Raw genomic sequence first — 24,922 nt, 5'->3', positions numbered from 1 at the left:
ATCCGTCCTTAGTTTACAAAAAGATTTAAATACCAGTAGAGTCGTATAAAAAAGGTGTAAGTATATCTTATTTTATGTAGCTTTCACTCCTGACTTGTACCATAATCAATTCTGAAAAATGGAGGCCAAGCCGCGAACTTTCAGGGGGTTAATATTTCAACCAGTCACCGTGAGGCGTGACGTCACCAATATGACGTGTACCTACCCTACATACACGCGCTTTCCTAGAAAAATCACACAACGCAGCTTTATTAAGTTTTTTAAATTCCTAGGAATAATTACTAGCCAGAACACTCGTGCTGAACTTAATTTGTTTTAATCTAGGAAAAGGTTTGCGTTCTCTGAGCTAATTAGTTGTTACACTGAAGTTTTTTAATTATTCATGTTAACGCGAAAATACGAAAGAAACACAAGTAACACTTACGTACGTCACGGTGGTGACGTAAGAGTAAATCAAGTCGGATTTACAAGACTTTCCGTATCCTTATTCTTTTTCTCAATGAGTAATGCGAGATTATAGTGATTGTGCAATGGAAGTGCATTGTAACTGGCTTGAAGGGGAAGTACAGGGTCCAGTAACTCGGGGCATCCGGAAAGAAACCTGCATTAAGGGCATCAAGTTTTATTTTGGTACATTCGAGGTTGCTAAAATAAAATAACCTCCGTAAATTCTTAAGGTCGTCATACCTTTTGGAACAAACGAAAAAAATGTGTTTAAAATTAGGGATGCGCAAGATTGGAGTTCGGAACAAGCAAAATATTCGGAACTCTATAATCGTGGAACCCGGGCGATACTGTTATCAGCCGACGGCGCTTGACAAACGCGTGCGCACGTACAGATTACAAATTAGATCACAGATCGTATCTTAAATAACAATAATGTAAAGTGAACAGAAATATGCGATATTAATGTTTCAAAATAGGAATTTCCCGCGACATTTTGATTTATAGTGTTTCGAGGTATTTTAAGCTGCATCAGTGATTAGGAATAGATGATAACTTAGAATATGATTTTGCATTGTATTTTGTTGTATATTATAGTGTGTGTAGTGGTATCTGCTTTCAGCCCGAGCTTATTATCATGTAAGGAATGTATGTAGGTTAGCCGAACGTAGGCGCCCGCGCATGTTTCTTGTCACTCCAATACAAACATCACACGCAACATTTGTACCGGTTACACGATCCTGACAGTTGCCAGTGTCAATACCAGTTATCATATTTTCGCTTCTCATTCTGCTCAGCTAAAAAGAAATTGCACAATATTAAATAATAGCCACGACTTTCTTCTGTACGTTCTACTTCATGGAATTAGAAATATTTAAGGTTGTTTAAGAAAGTTCCTGCTTGTCATGTGCAAGCGGGTGAACCCTACAACCGGTCTTTACCGCGTAGACAGCGGAAACTGCAAGTGACGTCACGAAATTACCGGTGTCGCCAACTTGTTACCTCAGGAGTTTCCATACGCGCACGCGACGCTAGCGTTTTCATAGCAAGAGAGCCACTTTTCCAATTCATTTCGAAGATAATCGTAAATTAAAAGATAAGATAGTTAAATACCTATGATGAAATTCCATTACTTATGACGTAGAAATATATCGGCAGTAGTAAGGTATTCTAGAAAGCGTGTGGTCCATCTGTGGAGATCCGTTCCCAGTTCAAGTGATCACGGATCAGTGGCAGGTTGTTAGTGAATTTTCGGGTTGTCAGCGTGGTGACGTAGCGGCGTACAATCAGCTGTGCAAACAGTGCAACGTCGGCGGTGACGCAACGCGGCGAGCCCACCGCCCGGGCCCACGTGTTGAGTCAGGCTTGGGCTTTATAACAGAATACCGGCGCCGCCACCACCACAAGCTAACAGACCGCCGAGCGAGTAACACGCATACATACACCACCACTACACACGTGATTATCTACAGATAACAGTGCTAACAAATCGTGATCAATTAAACAGTGATAGTTCGAGTGAAAGGTGAAATTGACAATTTGTAAAATGGCAAAAATTATCGTTTGTTTAGTGTTGTTTGTTGTGGTCGCTGGACACAAGCACCACCCCAAGTTCCCCAAAACTACTGAGGATTATATCATACCGATGCCGAGGAAAGGTGAATGTGCAATTTAATTCATTACTTTCTCCCAAGGTCACAAGAAAAAAAATCAAGTTAAAGCTCAAGCATGCGTAACTTATTGTCGCATGTCTATCAAGGTTAAAGAAAATTTGGGAAAACTTTTTGATTTTTCCTAACATTTTGTTTTTTTTTTGTCCTCAGTGGCATGCTCTGGTGACAATGAACGTGAACGTGGAAACATTATTGAACAGTCCAAATGCGGAGAACCTAAAGAGGTCTTCGAATACCTGAAAGTCAGAGCTGCGCATGAGCAGGTAAATGTCATTAAATTACTTAAGCATCCCTTTATTAATTTTATCAAGAATTAATTAGTTAATAATAAGAATTCCAGTGTGACATATTTAAATTTAATAAGATTACTATTATTTTAACAAGTCATTACCACTCATTATCTAATGACCTTATTAGCTCACATAAGACGACACTATGGCGCAATAAAATAATTATGCCAATGACTCTTGAAATCAGTAATATTCTGAAAAACGCAGTAATTCCATCCTCAAACATTTTTGGACAAATATTAGCAATCTGATTATCAAATGCGATATCTGACGTCTCAGGTTTCGTCATAAATTAAATCGGTGGCATTGCGTGTATATTTGTCCGATTAACTATCAAATTACTCATCGTCAAATATTAGATATTATAAAAATGTAGTTCCGTGACCACTTCACGGCTACAGCGTCGTGAGAACCTGCCGTGTATTGTGCTTGGGCTGACGTGAGTGTGTTTCCCCAGATCAGCCCGCGCGCCGTGTGGGTCAAGCGCTGCGTCGGCCTCTGCGAGTACGAGAACGAGGGCACCTGCGTGGCCACCGAGACCGCCATCCGACACATTCCCGTAAGTACCCACTATCTCTTATCTACCGCTAATTCTGATGCACCTTGACCCGCTTACTATATGCGTACGAGACTACGAGTTGCGCAACGATCATTGTCCTTAATGATAGTACTGGCATAACTGTCAAGTTTCCATGACGCTCAGTCTTATGAATTGGAAGTTATTGTAATAGATGAAATGCGTGCTAATGGTGGTGTGTTTGTCTTAGATCCGAATATACAACGCGAAGACGAACAAGGAGACGTGCGCGACGTACCCCATCGTGGAGCACGTGTCGTGCGGCTGCTGCTCGCTGTCGCCCGAGGAGTGCGCGGCCCCGAGGGTGTACAATCCTCGTAAGTGCTCCTGCCAGTGTCCCAACATGGAAGAGCGCCGCAATTGTCTCAAAAAGGTTCGTAAGATAATGGATGTCTGTCAACACTAACGCAAGCCCGTCGGCAAGCGCATGCCTCGCCCACCTAGCGTCAGCACCTTCCTCTACCGCTCTGTTAACACACGCTTCTTTTATTTCTTTCTCGATGTTTTTTTCTTCATATTTCAACCTGTGTGATCCGCCTGTCTAGGTGTGTTTGCGTGTAAAACGAGGTTAAGTCAACACTGGTCAGTGTTGAGGCAAACCGTGTTGGTTGACGTCTGACGCCTGTCCTATGTCGACGCGTGTTGTACTGACATCCATTGTCTTTCGATCTTATGCTTTTGTTGTGCACTCTTATTTAAATGCATCAGCTTTGTCACTGTCATTATCGATTTTCAAAAAAAATTTTTCTGAAATTCCCTTCACACTTAATTTTTTTCCAAAAACTTGATTATCTTTAAATTTAACTCCAACGATCATTTCCATTTCCAAATCATAGTGACAAAGTAGTTTTACCGAGCAAGGTTAGCAATGTTCCTTTTATTTTGTTACAGCGGAACCAGAATATGAGGTGGAATCGGTCTAAATGCGCGTGCGAGCAGCGAAGGAGGGCGTAGTGCGCACGCGCCACAAACACGCGCGTCTCGTGCGCGCCCTGTGACGCCCTGCCACAGCCGAGTGATACCTGGCTGACTAGTGAATCTTAGAGACCCTAGTGCATTGACGAGCACGTGAACAAGTGCTAGTGAGGTGACACCGCAGCCTGCCGCTGCACGGTGGACGCGATAGTGATGGGCAAAGTCAAGTCGTGACTCAAACATATTTGGGATGTGATAGTCACCGGTCACGTGACGCGGCGACAAGACTGACGCCTCGTGCAACCAGTATACGTAACACGATGGACTATAGTGTCTTCGAGTCTTCGTTGTTAGGAAACTGACAGTATTATAGTGTTGTAAGTTATTTATTTGTTTAGTTCTAAGATCAAATGGGGCCAAAAGGTGCTGTGAGTAGACACTGCTAATTTATTCCATGACTTTTTGGTTTGCTGTCTAATGTACTTAATTGTAACTCTGATACGTATTATTTGTAATTAGTTAATTTATTTATTTTTGATAGTTGTAAAGTTCCTAAAAGGAAACTATTCGGATGTGTGGGTAGAGGGGAACATCTGGTGAGGATTCCTATGTACATATGAGTGAGACCGAACCAGGTAGGGTTCTACCCCATCCGGGAATCAAACCTCGCAAGCGTTAGTGATCAAATCTCCTGAAACTTCCGAGGCTACTGAATTGATTACTAATTGTTAATTTATTTTAGTGTTAAGGTGCATTTTCGCCAGTGTCGAGCGACATCACGGTTCAGTATTGTAGTATTTTTAGTATAATGACGAGCGTGAAAATGTTTTACGCAATTCCTAAATTGTGATAATAGTTATTCCATTTCTGATAGGTTAATTTTATATTCGCTAAGTACTTATTAGCTAGGTAAAATGTAGATTTAAAAGTATTTGATATCTAGTCAAGAGTTTTCATTGAAATTGTATTGTATAGAATCAGCTCTCTTTTTTATTTATGTTAGACTTTAAAACTGAATTTCAGGCACCTCCTGTACTATAAGACCTAGTCTTCGATTGTGCCAAAGGCATAGATAGAATCTCATAGGTTTTTTTATTAATTTAAAATTGTATTATTAATTATTTATTTATTTTTATTAATTTATTACTGCGGAGGTACTCCAGCTTTAAAAGCTAAGCGACGGACATGATTAGGAATAATATTTTGTATTTTTAGTATTTAAGTTATGAAATAAACAGTTTTTTTTTTAAGAAACCTAAAATTTATTTTAATTAATTTCACCCTTAAAAGCTTCATTACGATACCTTAATGAATCATCTGATTGAGATTAATAAATGACCAAGTCACATTATATACTGATCTCTGTCAGTAAGTACATATCGTCATTGCCAGGATTATTCTGACCTATAAGCCTGACAAGGCGATGATAGCTCGATAAGCGACCACACAAAGACGTAACGTTATCATTATCTCGTGTGATGACAATCACGTAAAAGTAGAGAGAAACAAATGAAGTATCACGTCTCCGCGCACAAGGTTAACCAGCTAAAATGTGCATAAGATGTGACCATGAAGGCCAATGAACTATAAACCTTATCAATTTCGGGTTTGCCAAAATGCAGTTGGATTTAGGGTTATAAAGATTATTAGTGATTTTTATCGTAATACCAATAGGGTCAATGACCTCAAAACTAGAAGCCTTTTTATCTATGATTCACTATGTAATAAACCTTATGAAGGCTATAATAGAGAGGAAATTAGTCCTGAAGGTCAACCTACATTCCAATATCACAGAAATAACTATATTAAAAATTACATAAGCAAATCTCTTATATATATGTGTCATCATTCCAAAATGTCTTAAAGATATATTTAGAAGGAATGTACAATTGTAAAGTATTATGCAATTCGAAATAGTTACTAATGTAAACAGTAATAGGCATGCAGTAATACAATGACTCACAAATAACACACAACACGTTATTACATAATGCCATTCATTATTTAACGAATGCGGAAATATTCTCACTACGGATTATATTCGCACATTTACGAAAAAAAACCCTCGACAAGATTTCAAAGGAAATCTGAAAGATTTGAGTCTATTTGACAAAGTAATGATTAAAAGTTACGAAGTAAATAAGTATTGTAATGCTTCCCAGATAATACTGCTAACGTTCAGCAGTTTGCAGTCTGGCCAAAAGGGCTATAATTTCTTAACACAAACGTCAAAATTTACTAAACACCCTTTTTTTTTTTTTTTTAGCGACGTAAAATCATCAAATGACCCCTCCCGCTGTGGGTTAGCAGCGGTGAGGGAGTGTCAGACTCTTACTGACTAAAATCGTCGTGTTCCGTCATAGGCCTTTTATGTACCAGGGCCGCGGTATCTCTTTCGAACAACCCGCAGCCCCGGCATTACTAAACACCCTAACCTTATAAAAAAGTAGATGTTTTGAAAATTTGGATTTTTTCAGCTACTTTTGGTGCTGACTATACATTTTGTCCACAAATCAAAAATCAGAAATATATCTTTAATTATAATATAATAATTACTGCATTAAAGGAACTGTAGGTACTTTTCTTACGAACAAAATAAACAATTAGTGCCTACAATAATAAAAATAGCAATATAGTTGGAATTTACTAAAACTGTATTTTATGAAACTTTGACTATAATAAAGCCAACTCAAAATAAATTTATCAACCGTAATATTCGTTTTTAAATACACGATAAAGCTTATCCGGCAAGAATACCCTGTGAGTATTGCAACAAAACTTCAGGCACTCAACAATTGCATAATTTTAAAGGAAAATTGCATTTAAAACTGATAACGTTTACTTCCTAATCAGTGACAAGTAATTAGTATACACTCGTATATACAAGTTTTGTAATAATATAACTATTTCCTGAATAACTACTAACATTGTAATTTTATCAATAAAAGATAGGCATTGAGTTGACTTTTTAATTGGACCATTTTGTAATGGCGGGATTCCCCCTTTAACTAAAGGTACGGATAAGGAAACTCATCGCCTTCACTCCCCCTGATAATAAAAGTATAAGTGGTTATGTAGGTAAAACATCAACATGAAATCAAGCCTATTAAAAGGGCATGTGGGATTATTTGGAGCTTTACAAAAGTGTAAGAATTAAGACAGACTATAATCAGGCACCAATGCTACCTTAAAAAAACAGAACGACTGCCTATTTGATCTATTCCTCCCAGTCACGCATGCATTTATTTCCTAAATACTTACCAAATAAATAATATAAACCTTAATCGAAGAAGTTGGTTAATACTGGTTGGTTTGTAATTACTCAGTGCTAAAGAATGACAGCCACAGGAGGTAGGTACATTGAATAATTCCACTGTTACATCAATTCGCGGAATACAATAAAATGAACATTGTAATCTAGATAAAGTAAATCCATATCATAATACAAGGATTGATTGATTTGCGTAAGAATGAAATCAGACGTGATAATGATTAATTGTTGTAAGTCACTTTAGTGCGGTACCCGCGGAGGACTACGACCCGTACCAGGATAAAATATAGCCTATGATACGAACTTATAAAATGGCTTGCTATTGCCAAGGACGCCGAAAAGTAGATCCAATGTTAACTCCCTACAAATTCATAAACATAACCTCTTTATAACGTAACTTGCTGGCACCCCTGCCCTGAGGAATACTCAACAACCTACTAATCTTCTAATATTAGTAGGATTAATGATATGGAACAGTAGTCCCATTAGTAATATTGTTGATAGACCAGACAAGTCTCTTGGCTGGTCGAAAATAAATAGAAAGGTAAATAATTACCCAATAATGTAAACTTTTTTCTCTGGTGGGAATCATCAATGGCTAAAATGCATCTTGTTCCTTCTTAGGCCCTTTATGAACTAGGGCTGCTTTAACTCTTTCGAACAATCCCGCAGCCCCGGCAGAGACCTTTATGCTTTACGAGTAGTACACTTTCCATTTTAGTTAACAGATATAGCAGTCTTAATGTCTTATCCTTCTATAATAAACTATCATGAATTATAAAATACAAACGGTATAGCTAAGAAAATACTGAAGTAAACTTTAAAAGAGTTTTGGGTGATGGAGATCAGCTGGTAAAGGCACCAGAAGTTTTTTAAATAAATAAGTCAGTATTTTGAACTGATTTCATATTTTATATATATTTTAGCATGATCAGATGACACGACATCGAATGCTCAGAACGTGATTGAAACCAGAGTAAACAACATCAAGTTTTACCAAAAAACATTTTAATATCATTGTTTCGAGCCTGTTATGGAAAAACATCGTAAGCGACAAAATATAGGTATTTCACTTTTTGATCCTTACGTCAAGTTAAAATTATTTAGACCTTATTGCGAAGACCCCTAAACTCATATTTAAAGAAACGTCAAAATTATAACAAGAAAAAAATAGTATCGCAAACGACAAAAATTAAAGTTTCAAATAGTAGAGCAAGCAGAATTATCGTAACCAACTTATCGTAAGTAACATTTGTTATTTACGATAAAACTGCAGTCCGTACTATCTGACCAAAATCTGTGTTGCGTTTAGTTATCGTTTATGCATTTTGATTATTTGCAGAAAATGATACTTGAATATAATTTTTTTGACTGCATGTTTATTTAAATGAAGTAATATTAAATTTAGATTTTTTACTTTATACAATATTGAAATAATATTAAACTTGAACATTAAAATGAATGTAAAAAAAATATTATAGCCGAGCAATAACTAAACACTGATCGTCAGAAAGGTTCAAGTTCAAACTTGTTCGAAATAACGATGCAGCGTCTTGCGAATAACTCTTGTTGTTGTTTATAGTTCGGCCATTCAGAGAATGCGTTCCTGACACGTCGCGATTGAACTGACGACGTAATAACATTCATTGATTATTGATATAATAATGTTGTTTTAATGCTCCTCAATTGTTAAAACGGTAAACAACCAGCAAAAATATTTTTATCGTAACTGCAACGCCATTGCAAAGTTACGTCGTCAGTTCAATCGCGACGTGTCAGGAACGCATTCTCTGAATGGCCGAACTATAGTAAAGTAAAGAACTACTGCCAAACGTGTAATTACGAGCATCAGCGTTGCAAAGTTGATTAGTTTTAGTGCAGGACGCACGTATGTAAGTACAATAAATATTATTTTTGTTGTTTAAGAGTAATTTGTTTATTTTTGAGTGAATTGGGTGTCCGCATGTTATTTTTTAAGATCGTTATGTTTCATTAACCGATTTACGTGTACTTACTTTCTGCTATTGGCTTGAAAATAAATAAATACGTAAACATTGTAATGTATGATGCATGACGATGAAGTTGCTGTTGGGTTGTTGCTGGGGATTCACTTCTCCTTCCCACCAAAAACACATAGGAAATGGTGAAGGGTGGGCGTTTTGGGGGCTGTCTTTTGTAAATTTCTGATGTTCGAAAAGTGCTGTTTTGCAGCCAAAGGACATTGGGCAGATTGGTATACCCCACCAATAGCGATGCCATACATATCATTGGATAGGCCTTTTTATGTAGAACAACATTTACTATGACAGCTTTGCTGAAATGTTTGTCCGTTCTGAGATATAGATCAAAAACTGTGCAAAAGTTAAACTAAAGTTAACTTAATAATCTATCTCAAGTGTTTAGAGGAAAAACTAAGTTCCACTAAGTGCAAGTCTCCTGAGTCCTACCTGCTGTGCCCGTTGGGGTCCATAATTGTTACTATTATTTAGCTTTTCAACCTTATACTGTACCAACTGGATATTGGGCATAATGATAAACTCCACCAATAACAAAGTCATACATATCGATGGATAGGTCTTTTTAACTGGAACAACATTTACTATGACAGCTTTGTTCTATTGTTTGTCCGTTCTGAGATATGGCTAAAAAACAATGCTAATCAACACTGTAATCTGATTTTCTTTGAAAAATAACACCAATGTCTTTCTTTTTTTATTTTTTTTATAATCATTATGTAAGTCGTGGTCGCCTAGTGTGTAAAGGACCAACCTCTCAAGTATGAGGGCGCGGGTTCGATCCCAGGTCAGGCAAGTACCAATGCAACTTTTCTAAGTTTGTATGTACTTTCTAAGTATATCTTAGATACCATTGACTCCCAGCGGGGCCCAGTAGGGCCAAGGCCTGCCGGGGCTGCGGGTTGTTCGAAAGAGATACCGCGGTCCTGGTACATAAAAGGCCTATGACGGAACACGACGGTTTTTAGTCAGTAAGAGTCTGACACTTCCTCACCGCTGCTAGCCCACAGCGGGGTTGACGTCGTTAAAAAAAAAAGATACCATTGACTGTGTTTCGGATGGCACGTCAAACTGTAGGTCCCGGCTATCATAGAACATCCTTGGTAGTCGTTACGGGTAGTCAGAAGCCAGTAAGTCTGACACCAGTCTAACCAAGGGGTATCGGGTTGCCCGGGTAACTGGGTTGAGGAGGTCAGATAGGCAGTCGCTTCTTGTAAAGCACTGGTACTCAGCTGAATCCGGTTAGACTGGAAGCCGACCCCAACATGATTGGGAAAAGGCTCGGAGGATGATTATGTAAGTCGTGGTGGCCTTGTACATAGATTTTCCTATAAACACTTAATCTGCATTAATTTTAAGTTTGTATTTTATCTATATCTCAGAACGGACAAACAATAGAACAAAGCTGTCATAGTAAATGTTGTTCCAGTTAAAAAGACCTATCCATCGATATGTATGACTTTGTTATTGGTGGGGTTTATCATTATGCCCAATATCCAGTTGGTACAGTATAAGGTTGAAATGCTAAATAACAATTATGGGCCCCAACGGGCACAGCAGGTAGGACTCAGGAGACTTACACTTAGTGGAACGTAGTTTTTCCTCTAAAAACTTGAGATATCAATAGATTATTAAGTTAACTTTAGTTTAACTTTTGCTCAATTTTTGATCTATATCTCAGAACGGACAAACATTTCAGCAAAGCTGTCATAGTAAATGTTGTTCTACATAAAAAGGCCTATCCAATGATATGTATGACATCGCTATTGGTGGGGTATACCAGGTCCCATATATTTGTGCCCATTGTCCTTTGAATAAACGATTTTTGATTTTGAGTTGTTGGGACTTCTATGTAAGTTAGTCTAGTACTCACGTGTTCTCAATCAGCTTTGGTGCAGGAGCATGATATCATAATTTTCTTTTCAGAATTCCGAAAATCATCATGAATAGTGAAGTCCAAAACCAACCGGTCTTAGTTCCGTACCGAAATTCAGATTCGACGCACTGTAGTAGTAGTTCAGAAATAGATGATAGTGATGAATCTTGGGTAATGCCGATGAGCAAAAAAGTAAAGAGGCATTTTGAATCTCCTCATCATACCGACTCAGCGTCTACATCTACAGCTTCGTCTACGGCTTTGCGTACATTTTTCGAAACTTACAGCAGTTCTAGCGAATCAGAATGTAACGATGGGATAGCTGATGATGATGAAATAGTAGGTGAAAAAGGATTCAGAAAGAAACGTCCCCTACCAAAGCGATTACAAGCCAAATCAGAAAGATGTTCCGGTAAAGGAAAAAAAGTTCAACCAAACCCTTGTGCAGGGAAAAAGTGTGGTAATGAATGTGAGTTGAACTTTAGTGATGAAGATAGAAGGAATATACACGAACTTTACTGGGGTTTAGGGAGTTCCGTAAGACAACGAGACTGGCTACTGGCATTAGTCGAGGAGACAAATATTCGCCGGCGAAGAGTAGAATGTAGTAGGCGATCAGTCTCCTATCGGTATTACTTTCCTTGTGGAGAGGGTGGCAGAAAGAAAGTGTGCCAGCAATTTTTATTAAAAACGTTAGGAATATCACAGATGACGTTAAGATATACCCTTAAAAATATAACTGCTATAAAAGTCTCTAAGCCAGATGAAAGAGGTAAATCAACACCTACAAAAAAATATAGTGAGTCAGTCATTGAAGCAGTAAAGCAGTTTATAAAAAAACTTCCAGCAGTTAAATCCCATTATTGCCGAAATAAAGGAAATAAATTGTATTTGCCTTCTGAATTCCGAAATTTGACATACTTGTATAATAAAGTTTATCTGCAAGACGAGACTGTAAAAGAAATAGGTTCTGTGCAGAAACAAACTTTCAAAAATATTTTTAGAAATAACTTTAATATAGGTTTCCATCTCCCGAAGAAAGATAAGTGTGCTATGTGCGAGCGCATCAAACATTTGGATGGTACAGCTCAAAATGATGCCACAAATTCAGAGGAATATAAAAATCACGTCAAGGAAAAAGATGCCGCAAAAAATTAATTTTTGGATGATCAGGCTCGCAGCAAAAGCTCGAGTGATTTTTTGTGTGCGAGTTTTGACCTCGAGAAAGTCTTGACTACCCCGCACGGAGACAGTATAAATTTATATTATTCAAGAAAATTGGCCTATTTTAACGAAACTATTTACGAGAGTGGAACTAAGAATGGATATTGTTACTTATGGCATGAGTCTGAAGCCAAAAGAGGTTGTAATGAAGTTTGTACGGTGATTTTTAAGTACCTCAAAGCGATTGATGAGAAGGGCGAGCATTCATCTTTAGCTTTGTACTGCGATAGTTGCTGCGGACAAAATAAAAATAGAGCGATGCTTTCAATGTTGTCGTACTTCATAAGTAATGTTGCAATGTTCATTGAGGACATAACGATAAACTTTTTGATTCCTGGGCATACAATGATGCCGGTAGATTCTGTACATGCAACCATCGAAACTTTTATAAAAGGAAGAACAGTTTGGGCACCATCTCAATGGCCCACATTAATTTCAAATGCCAGAACAAATCCAAAGAATTATGAAACTAAAATGTTAGAAAATGCCGATGTCTTAGACTGGAAAAAATTTGCAGATTTATATTTGCCAAAAACTATTAAAATTCCAATAACAAAAGTAAGATCAGCTTACGTCAAAAGAGAGAAGCCAAAAATTATTGAACTTAATTACGGGTTTAGTGCTGATTGCGAAAACCAATGCGTGGATTTGAGCTTTATAATTAGATCTCGCCAAAGTCAACAGCGTCTCCAGGCACCCACGGCGGCATACTCGGCAAAAATACCTATTGCTAAACCAAAGTACATGGATCTGAAAAAAATGTGTGACAAGGGTATAATTCCTGCACAATATGCGCAGGAATACCTTGCCTTGCCCTATGACGACAATACAAAGGACTTACTACCGGATGAAACTGACGACGAATGATTGATTTATTGATGTTAATGAAAATTATTGTAAATATAAATTGATTTGTTATGTTTTCGTTTTATTAAGAAAAAACTTGATATTAATATACCTGACATAAAGAAAACTTATAGCGTAAATGACGATTTTTGAAAAACAAGATGAAATTACGACCTTCAATTTTATCTTAAGCAACAAAAGTACTCATTATTAAATTCCTTCGGCAATGATTTAATTGATTATACATAGATCCTAACGAGTTTTGCATATAATACAAAAACTAGACATGTCTGATTAACCAGTAAAAAATAAACAGTAAAATACGTCTCCTGTAAAATTGTTTGTTTGTTGCTTACGATGTTCTTCCATAACAGGCTCGGTTTTTAGGTGCAGACTTAAGTAGCTACATCCAATACTTATGTGCGTCAATGTTGTCTTTATAAAAACAACACGTAACGTCTTACGTGGCTTGATAACGTTGGTACATGTGTACTGTTATCGTACACACCTTCAAAATAATAAAATTAGAAATTCAAAGGTTGAAAATGTTCGAAATAAGTTTTTACATACTATAACTACTGAACTCATTGAACTGTATTCGATATAATTGTTGAGTGCAAAGGTGGCTACGGAAGCTACGCCGCGCTACGCCGTAGCATGATATTTTAGACCGGTGGCTACGCGTGTCTGGTATTTTGGTGTATTTTATTGGGATTATAAAACGATTAAATGATCTGGTACGAGTATACATATAAAATAACTATAATAGCAAAGAAACATAATTAATTTAAAAAGCTAAGTACTTGTCTTTTTTTTTTAATTGGAAGTTTTAACTTCGACTACTGCGAACTATATTAAATACCTTAAATTAAGCCTAAGTAATTAAAAATTATAATAAGTATATGTATGAAATACCATTAATAAGGATACCCTCACATTTGCATTGCCTGAATAAGGCCGATAAAGCTAAAAAGCATTAGGTACTATTAACATGACAAAAATAGCTCAACAAGCGAATAAATATTTTGAGTCTCAGAAGAACTCTGTGTGTGTTCCTAGTAATTATGCGTATTACAAAAAAACCTGTTGAAAAGCCTCCTATTTCTTATTAAGTGTGTATATTGGTGAGCTAAAAATAAAACACAATATCAAGATCATCCAGTAATACGGGAAAAACATACTTAATTCTATAAACCACAAAGTGACCACAATCGTTCTCAGAAGCAGGTAACCTTTTACTGTTTACATACGTTATTATGCCTTCAAAACCACAGGGTATAAAGTATTATAACCGCAAACGTATCGATAGTAATTAAGTGGTTAATATAGAAGAAAAAAATCCTATTGCTTGCTGGAACCAGCTTATTATAGAATAACCACAGCCCGCGGCTTACCACATTCTATTCAAACTATTTGAGTACCTACTTATTACCGAAGTATAAAATGATGTCTATTGCGTACGTATTAAATATCGTAAATAAATAAAAAAGTATTTACATGATTAATTAAATCCTACTAATATTATAAACGCGAAAGTTTGTATGTATGGATGTATGGATGTTTGTTACTCTTTCACGCAAAAACTACTGAATGGATTTTAATGAAACTTTACAATAATATAGCTTATAGATCAGAATAACACATAGGCTACAATTTGTAAACATATTGTTCGAAATACTAAACCTGCGCAGACGAAGTCGCGGGCACCAGCTAGTATCAATTAAAAATACATTTTAAGTACAGCTATGTCTCAACAGAAGATATTTTCCTTTGCCCGATTCCTCTTTTGTTTTTTTCGGTAGGTACAAGGAAACACAATAGTCAATGCACAAAAGTGCATTGTCACAAAATGTGCATAAAAGTGCATTGTCATTACGGGAAAGAAATCTTAAAATATAAATAGAGCACGCGCTGAGAGCTAATAAGAATGTGTGCAATTATAAACAGTCTTTGTGATTCCCAACGGGACGCGTTGAATTGTATATAAACAATTATTTTATTGAGAAAGACATACTACACCATACTCGCACAATTGTTACGCAATATGTGTCAGGAAAACTGCTATTAATTACTGTTATATTGTTAGGGTCACAAACTATGGGTTTTTCTAAATGGTATGTTGATTTTTCAGTCGCTTTCCTGTAGAACCTTTCCCATATTCCCTTAAATATGTAAATCTCCTAGAAATCAGTAGGTAGGCATATATTTATACAAAAACATTAGTATTTTAAATGAAGACAAAAAGTTACCTACTTAAGTTGAAAAAATTTAGGAAACCCCACATTTTATGGCTACACGTAATTATTAGGATTCCGTGGTATAATGATCGAAACGAATCGAGCAAAAAACTGTAGTCGATCGTTTAATTATATTGATTACGGCTACTTGTTTTTAGCTACTGTTTCTCTACAACCTATAGGAGTTCTTTACTGTCCTCTCTATCTTCCCCTTTCTTTCTATTTAATAAAATTTCCGTTCAATGACACTTGTTTACTCTATATATCTATAAAGATCGAATGTGACAAGCCCTCTAAAAAAGTCTATCTCATCTCACGAGCAGGCAATTCAGTAAAATTAACCGTGTAATGCTATTCACCTTATTATCTAATCTATGACATAAAAATGTATCTCACATCTGATACGCAGACAGCATAATCATTGATCCCCAAAACCTATGACTCAACATGTTCATACTTTTTATATTTTCAATTAATTAACTCGATAATTCGCTTCAAAGTTCATGAAGATGCTCCAAAAAACTGATCAAGGTTGTGGTATCGTTTTCTACTGACCCTGAGGTTATGATACATGAGTTTTTGTCTATTTACCACTTAGAATAACCGGCGGAAGTGCATTTGGTAAACCCGTTGTTTGGCCTTGATCACTTTTTGTGGACAGCACGTGTAATGTTGACAGTCATGGTACTATCATCCTACTATAGATGGTTGTATGTGAAGAGATGGTATTTGCTTGTTTATGTTTAGATCTCGTCGAAAGTTCGCCAGTAAGAACTTAGAGACAATAATCATCATGCTACGTAAAAGTTGAAATTATTAGTAAGGCACCAATTAAATTAAATTGTACCATAACAAATTGGACTCAATGGGCTGTTCTGGGTGAATTGAATGATGAAAGTAATTAAACTTTCTTTTAAAAAAAAACCTGCTAAAAGGATGCTATGATTCACTCACCTATACATAGTTTGCCAACAATGAGTAACGAGGACAGTGTCAAAGATCAGTTTTATGAAGAACTTTGCCAATGCCTTACCAGCATACGTTCAAGCGAACAAATACTGCTGCTAGGCGATTTCAACGCGAGGGTTGGCAGAGATTCTGAGTCGTGGCCGGGCGTGATTGGAAATTATGGTGTGGGCAATATGAATAGTAACGGACAATTACTACTCACACTCTGTGCCCAATTCGACCTCACCATCACAAACACTCTGTTTAGGCTTCGCGACAAATTCAAAACCACCTGGATGCACCCGCGTTCTAAACACTGGCACCTCCTCGATTACGCGATAACGCGACGAACGGACATCTCCCAGGTGCACATCACACGCGTTATGCGTGGCGCGCACTGCTGGACAGACCACAGGCTTTTGGTAACTAAGTTGAGACTCCGCCTTCGTGAACCACGAAGACCCTGCAGGGCTAAACCAATATCTCTCAACTTAGATCGACTGGATTGTAAAGATCTTCAAGAAAAATACCAGAAAGGCCTAACAGATGCGCTAGATGTGTTTGATGCCCAGCAAGGTGACTTAATATCAAAATGGAAACAGATCTCATCCACCGTACTGACTGTGGCTACGGAAACCATAGGATACAAAAAACGAAACAACGAGGACTGGTTTGACCAGAATGATAGGGCCCTAACTGAAGCATTCAAACAGCATCGTGCACTCATAAAGCGTAATGAAGGAAATCATAAATCCAGTCAAGAAGTCCGAAGTAGTGGTGATTCCTTAAGGAAATTAACGAGGAAGATGAAAGATAGATGGTGGCTTGAAAAGGCAAAAAAGATACAGTGGCTTGCAGATACCCACCAACTAGGCGCTTTCTATGAAGAAATGCGTAAGTTGATTGGCGTTTCCATAAAAAACTGCACTCCGTTAAGATCCCTAGATGGTTCCCAAAAGCTCACTGCTAAGCAGGATATACTTGATCGTTGGGCAGAGCACTTTAATCACCTGCTCAATGTAGATCGATCAGCAGATCTTGAGCATATAAGGCGTATCCATCCTCTGCCGCCGAATGAGTCGCTTGCTGAACCACTAACTTTTGCTGAAGTTGTTCAAGCCATCAAAGAGCAGAAAAATAAAAAAGCAGTTGGCGTTGACAACATCGCCGGAGAACTGCTGAAATACGGAGGGGAGCAACTTCATACTTACATCTGGCAAATTTTTGATCGCATTTGGAACGAGGAAACAACCACCTGCCACCTGAATTTAAAATATCCCGTATACAGACACTGTATAAAAACAAAGGAGACCGTTCCGACTGCAACTCCTACCGGGGTATATCGCTCCTCTCTGTCCCTGGGAAGATATTTGCCAGAGTTCTTCTCAACCGGCTTTTACCAGTCTCCGAAGCCATATTGCCAGAAACTCAGTTTGGGTTTCGACCTAACAGGGGCACCGGCGAAGCCATCTTTTCCATCAGGCAACTTCAGGAAAAAAGCCGAGAACAAGGCCAACCTTTGTGTATGTGCTTCGTGGACTTAGAAAAAGCTTTTGACTGCGTGCCGAGGGAAGCCCTCTGGACTTTACTGGCAAAATTAGGTTGTCCTGAGAAGTTTGTGAGAATGATTCGCCTTCTGCACGACGAGATGACCTGCTGTGTTACCTATAATGGTGACCAGTCAGAGTTCTTTCCTGTCACCTGTGGGGTCAAACAAGGTTGTGTGCTTACGCCAACACTGTTTGCTCTCTACTTTTCTGTCGTTGTCAGTGAAGCGCTCAAACAAACTTCTGCTGGAATCAAAATACGTTTCAGGACTGATGGGGGACTTTTCAACCTGGCCAGATTAAAAGCATATACTAAAGTATCTCATGCTCTTATAACGGAGATCATGTACGCTGATGATCTGTGTTTTGTTACCAACTCTGCACAAGAGCTCCAGAACCTGATGACTAACCTTCAGGGAGTCTGTTGTCGTTTCGGTCTAAAAATCAGTGTTAAGAAAACTGAGGTAATGGCAAGCGACTCTCAAGGAGCTACAGAACCTGTCAAGGTAAACATTGGCGATACTGAGCTGAAGCAAGTGAATACCTTCAAATATCTGGGCAGCACAATTACATCCAAGTGTGACCTTGATACCGAAATAAACCATCGCATTGGCGCTGCATCAGCTGCTTTCGGTAAATTACGAGCCAAGGTCTTACACACACATGATTTGAAGCTTTCGACAAAAATCTCCGTTTACAAGGCCATAGTCCTCCCAAATCTTTTATACTCGGCTGAAACATGGGTCCTCTATCGGAAACATATACGGGCGCTGGACCGATTTCATCTAAAGTGCATAAGAGACATTCTGAAAATCAAATGGTCGGATCGGATTAGAAATACCGAAGTGCTACGACGCGCGAATGTCTGCGGCATAGAAGCGTACCTGATGCGGCGACAGCTCAGATGGTGCGGTCATGTTTTACGCATGGATGATGATAGGGTGGCCAAGCGCATCTTCTTTTCTGAACTCCAGAACGGCAGACGGAAACAAGGTGGCCAGTTCTTACGCTTCAAGGATGTTCAGAAAAGACACATGAAAAGGTGCAACATTGATCCTCAGAACTGGGAGACAAAAGCCATTTGCCGCCCTGAATGGAGAGGCCTACTTAAAAATGCGATCAAAGATTTCGAAGAGCAAAGGAAATCCGCACTGGATGCGAAGCGTGATGCTCTTAAGGCTAAAACACCAGTAGCCATTCATTATAACTACGTGGACGGTATCCTAACGTGCAGCCAATGCTCGCGCACGTTTACACATAAAATAGGGTACTGCAGCCATCAAAGGGCGCATAGAAGAGCTGATCATCCTAGTTCTTCTCTCAATGATAACTGAAAGCAGTCACCATAGCCGAAATCGGCAGGGAAGTATATACATAGTTTGCTCACAGGCAAGTTTCTACTCACTGTAAATTCATATTATACTAAGGTGAACTATTTTTCTCAAATAAACGTAATTAATAGGTATAAAAACAAATCTGTTTTGCGTATTTGCACTAAATTGTCACATTCATACATCTGACGAAACTTATATTTTTAATAACGTTTGGATTGTGTTTTTATATAATTGCAAACGTAATGATGACATTAAAATTAGCAATTATCGTTTAACCAAGTAATGATGACAGTTCTAGTAATTTACTATCAAGAAATATGAAATTTCTAGTAAGAGAGTAGGTGACTAAAATTCAATAGCATGAAGAAAAGACCTAGGCTACTGGGTTTTCCATGGAAAAAACATAATTGAGAACAATGATGTTTAATTAGATTCGTTGTGAAAAAAGTTCAATTTGTTACGTTCCCATTGGTTTTGCTATTGATGAAAAACTGAAAGTGATGTGTGCGTTTGATTGACAAAATATAAAATTATGAATTTAAAACCATAGGAACTCATTTTGATCTGATGATTTAATTGAACCTTAGTACAGTTTAGTGCAGAAATTTGACGCAGTTTCATTATCTACCTAATCAAACCAAATTCTGAGTCGTACTTGCTTTATCGTTACTGAAAGATATCGTTTTCAGACGGACAGTGATAGATGGCGGCGTTCAAAAAGATCAAAGAAGAGTATTTCATAAGAAAATCTATTACGTTGTGTTGTATTACTCATATTATATGTGTCGGTTGATGATAGTTGTAACCTGACAGCATCACTCCCCTTTTATGATAGTTTAATCTTCTAAACATACAAACGTGGTGTTGTGTGTATGCGGTGTTTTCCAGCGTTTGTGAGTCACTTTTTTCACAAGCTTGCAATTGTCTCATATCTGCATTGATGAGTGTTTTATGAAAACGTTGGAAAAAGTAAATAGAGTTTACAGAAATAGATAGATAGATATACTCTTTATTATGTACACCAATGAAAAAACAACAACAAAAAACTAACCTAAAGATTTTAAAGTCATTGACACAATGGGCGGTCTTATCGCTTAAAGCGATCTACCACGTATGCACAAAAAAAAATCTTAGATTTAGTTATTGTCGCATGTGGGAATAGAATCCGCAAACACACAGTTTAGTGCTAATCACAGTAGATTCAGATTTGATTGACAGACTTTACAACAAAGTAATGTTTGGTAGATCGATACCCATCTTATTTAACATTATCTATTTAAGTTATCAACAGTTATAGGTACCTAATATATATAATAACTATGCAAAGTCATCAAATATCGACAAAGCAAGAATGCCATTAGGTACTTCAGAGGGCAACGGTTATATTAACGATTCGAAGTTTCCTAGTTATAGCAAAAGTAAAGATCAATTGTTTTAATCCTTCTTTTGTTTTAGAAAGGCACCAAAATGATAATCCTAAAATGTTGATTACTGGCTGCCCATACAGGGTTAGCACGGCTCACATGATCCAGACGTCAGCCCTCGTGATGCTGCGGTAATGAGTCAAAGTTTACATTACCCTTGTTCATAACACCGCGGTATTATGGTGTTTAACTCAATACACCACATTCCTATCCCCTGAGTTCGCTGCATTGTGTCTGTGGGCTGTGTGACGCAGTTCCAACGTCATTGTAATTAAAATGGGAGATAAAAGCTTGACGAAATCAGCATCATGGATAATGATGATGTTAATGTTTGAGATTAAAGCGTTATTCCCCTTTAAATGACTCAAATAACATCAAACACACCTTTTTCTGAGGCAAAGATGTGCCTAACTCTACCTCTCATTGTTTAAACTCATTGCAGAAGATACCTTGGTTTTTAAAGACTGCAATGGGTAAGGGTCCGAGGAAATACCCTGTCTCCCCGACAAGGGGACAAAGATTTCTTAAAGAACTGCATAAGAAGCCTACCTACCTCCGTAGCTGCTGATTCAATGGATTTTCCTCTCGGTCACGTAAAGCCCTCCTAGATAAGATTATAGAGATCGATGTCAAAACATTGGGGACATTATACTACACATATGTATATTCTGTCACGTAGGTCATTTCATCTAGCGAGGTTGAATCATATTACGTCGATCAGCGGCTAGGTACCTAGAAGACCGTAACTTTTCAATGGCCAGCTATAATTTAGTATCTAAACATATCTTTATCTATAACTTACGTAATTGTTTCCCCGTTGAGATGGTCTAACAATCTATTACAAAAAGTTTGTGGCCAAACCTAATAGCTAGCGATTAATAAAGTTCGTTTGTAACTATCCTGTATTTGTGGTTGGTATTTGGGTCACGGAAAGTTAAAACATTACCAATGGCCGGAAATCTAATGATATCAACCAGAACCAGAGTCATTAATACATCGAGCGAGAATAGATAATGACAACTCTTGGCACGAGCTGACTACACATGGTAAATGGATTTATTTGCAGTTTACAAGTTTGTACGAAAGCTTCTAATGACCAAATAAGGCTAAAGCACGCGGCGTACGCCGGGCGGGGCGCGGCGGGGCGGGGCGGGTCATTGCGTACGTGATGTTATTTTTGTATTGCAGCTTCAGATTTAGTTCAATACACCGATATAGCTCCTAGGAGTGTAAACACAAGGCTTTAATTAGGAACAGTCGATCGGTTACGCATGCGCGTGGGCAAGCCTGGCAGATTGATGGGCGCCGATCGCCGTTTGTTTTGTAGTGCGCGCCGAGTCAGACATGTTTGTTTTCCAACACTCGATTTAGTGAAAATTCACTAAGATCGCTGATAGACGCCCGGTATATCGGACACATTAGCTTATTACTTCGCGTTAACGGCCATTACTTTTTTATTTAAGCGTTTTCCAATCTTCTTTTAACTTTTGGATATTTTTATTCAAGATCCGAAATAGCAGGTGGAATTTGCAGAAATGAGGGTAATCGGCTCCAACTTTAGGCGATGGATAAATAAATAATTAGGTATGGACATAAATAACGAGCGTTTATTTTATCAGGTGTAAGTAATGGCTGAATCGGTGGAAACTTTGAATCAAATGTATCCGATTAGCGTCATTCTGAAAAATTACATAAGTAAATATAGGAATGTAGAATGTAGGCATTACGTTTCTAAAGAATTTATTTCTCTACCAACGTTGGAGGCAGCTCCGACTATTTACCGAATGTCCCATGTTTCAAGTTGCTGGTTTCAGGCTTTTCATTTTTGAAGTTCAGGACGTTCATGCACGGTTCCTCTGGACTTCTGTCGCAGAACAAACAACAACACAACCACTTCAGATTAAATGCAGTTTTACATTTCTGAATTACAGTCACAGTCACTTTAAACTTCGCCACTTTAGCTTAATTCAGCTCTTATCTCCGTGTTTTCTTCTATCTTACTTAGATTTGTTTGGTTAACTAAGTAAAGCATCAGATGACTTCTAGTGGAATCTCGCTAGCCCAATTTTCACGGGTACCCATGGAAAATCCCCGAGTTGCACACGAAGGTGCGAATTTGAGAACACGAAAAATACCTGTGTTATTACTCAGTACACCAGAAACGAATTCCATCAGGTAACACGCAAATACACGTTACACGAAATTAATTTTAACATATCGCCCACGTACATATCTCCTGGGCCAGGTCGATCAAAACAACCAATTTTCTTTGTTGGTTAAAAGGTAAAAATAAAACAGTATTTTTAAACGGTCATGTGAGAAAATAGGGTAATGAAATCGTTAATTTTGGAGGGTATTATGGGAAAAACATTCGGTTCATCCTTGTTTTGCAGACGCAGTAGCCCGTATGTGTGATTCAGACGTTACCTGCTTCTCAGATTGGGTTATAAGCTCCAATCTCTTAATTGAAGGATCGATATATGTAAATAATATAATTAAAAATGTAAATAAGACAATAAAAAGCCCTTAGGCACCGTGTTTGTTGCTGAAGTCAAGGTTGAGGTGGGACAATGACCTATCTGAGATTTGCTTGATGATCCCTTAGTAAAACAGAGCTTTATGTGCCCACAAAACAACTAAAATATTTAGCCTTTTTAGCCGCTCTCGTGAACATTCTACTACTTCGAAATGTAGCGTAGAAATTAGGTATACGAGCAATTCACAATTTAACTTATTGCAACAATTTACTCGTAGGCTTTAAGCTACTCCAAAATAGTAATGGTGAATAAATAACTTACAAAATAATGAAGAAAATCTAAGACGTCATATAAAGCGAGTACCTAACTCAATACTTTAAGGAAAGTCTGTTCATACCTTGCAACATTGAGTGGTAGCGCTACGCTATTTGACAGCCCCTCGGGCCTCAAACGCATAGATTCTCTTTAAAAGTTCATTTACTTTCCAAAAATAACATCATAATAATGTGACTAATATTTTCTAAACAAGGGAAATAATCGGAATAGTTGGCTCGCTTTCAAACGGAAGCGGTTTGGATCGCTGGGGAGTTAGTCGAACACATCACAGGTTCAACGGGGCGACGGGTGGCATTTCAAACGAATAACTTTCTTGTTACGCAGAGCAAGCCATTATTTTTCATTAAAATAAATAAACAGGTTCCTGATTTACGATTTATTTTCATGTAGATCACTCAGTGGAATTCCTGTGGAGTACTGATGAGCAACGCATCAAAAACGCGTTCATTATTTCATGTAGAATGGTGAAAACACGATAGTAGGTACATAACTCGAAGGGTCGTAGGAGTGTTGTATTCTGCCTGGGAGCCCGTGTACTGCTTTTTTTTTTCCGACGTCAAAAATCATCAAATGACCCCTCCCGCTGTGGGTTAGCAGCGGTGAGGGAGTGTCAGACTCTTAAGCTTGGGTTTCCTAGGAAAGCGGTGCCGTCATATAGCGGCCGTAATATTACGGACGCAAATTGACGGTCGTCTTTACGGTGATGACATGTGGAAAGTTCCACGGCCGTTTTAACACACCGTCATAAACTTTTTTTAGTCGTATTATACTTACTAACCTGATTTATTTAATATTTCTCAAATTTCACGACACCGATTTTGTTTTAGTTGACTTTTTCTATAATCTTTACTTTTTATATTATTTATTGCTTCGTGGCTTACGAACGAAATCTATTAAAATTTCGTCGTCCTCGCTGCTCCAAGAGTTGGAACTCATTTTTTACGTTGTTCCGAAAAAACAAACATAAATACGGATTAAAAAAGCTTCACCGCTTTCAATAAAACGTTCACCAAACCATCTGACACCGTCAAGACGGCCGTCATGCAAATGGCGGCACCGCTTTTTGAAGTTACGGTGTACGTTACCGCTCTCTAGGAAACCGCCCCATTTCGTTTACATAGACAACGATCTAGTGACGTCATTCACCGCTGTATTACGGCCGCTATATGACGGCACCGCTTTCCTAGGAAACCAAAGCTTTACTGACTAAAAACCGTCGTGTTCCGTCATAGGCCTTTTATGTACCAGGGCCACGGTATCTCTTTCGAACAACCCGCAGCCCCGGCAAGCCTTGGCCATGCTGGGCCCCGCTGGGGTTGCTGACATCTCTTTGAGGAGCGCGTGGAACAACGCGCGCCGTCGACACGGGTCTGTCGTCTAAGTAGACAGAGGGACGATGAGCCACCCGAACTCACCGCCCACAGACCCACGCCTACGGTGGCCGGGAGTCATCTCGCGACACCCGGCGCCCATGGTGTCTACCTGGTC

The 24,922-nt window shown here is 38.2% G+C and overlaps 1 protein-coding gene across 2 annotated transcripts; it reads left to right on the top strand.

Annotated features, from left to right (window-relative positions):
- Positions 1 to 1,824: 1,824 nt before the first annotated feature.
- On the top strand, positions 1,825 to 5,160 carry LOC124632674. 2 transcript variants are annotated; one of them, XM_047167611.1, is made up of 5 exons: positions 1,825 to 2,102; positions 2,268 to 2,380; positions 2,865 to 2,966; positions 3,175 to 3,357; positions 3,876 to 5,160. In XM_047167611.1, exons 1-5 carry the CDS (start codon positions 1,991 to 1,993, stop codon positions 3,936 to 3,938), a joined length of 573 nt encoding a protein of 190 aa, XP_047023567.1. In that variant the 5' UTR covers positions 1,825 to 1,990; the 3' UTR covers positions 3,939 to 5,160. The 2 variants fall into 2 exon arrangements, with proteins under 2 accessions (XP_047023567.1, XP_047023569.1); XM_047167613.1 differs by having other exon boundaries at positions 1,827 to 2,102; positions 3,175 to 3,301.
- Positions 5,161 to 24,922: the final 19,762 nt, after the last annotated feature.

The sequence above is a fragment of the Helicoverpa zea genome, chromosome 8 (genome assembly GCF_022581195.2).
Source record: "Helicoverpa zea isolate HzStark_Cry1AcR chromosome 8, ilHelZeax1.1, whole genome shotgun sequence".
Classification (NCBI taxonomy): Eukaryota; Metazoa; Arthropoda; class Insecta; order Lepidoptera; family Noctuidae; genus Helicoverpa; species Helicoverpa zea.
This window is presented reverse-complemented; position numbering and strand designations above follow the sequence as displayed.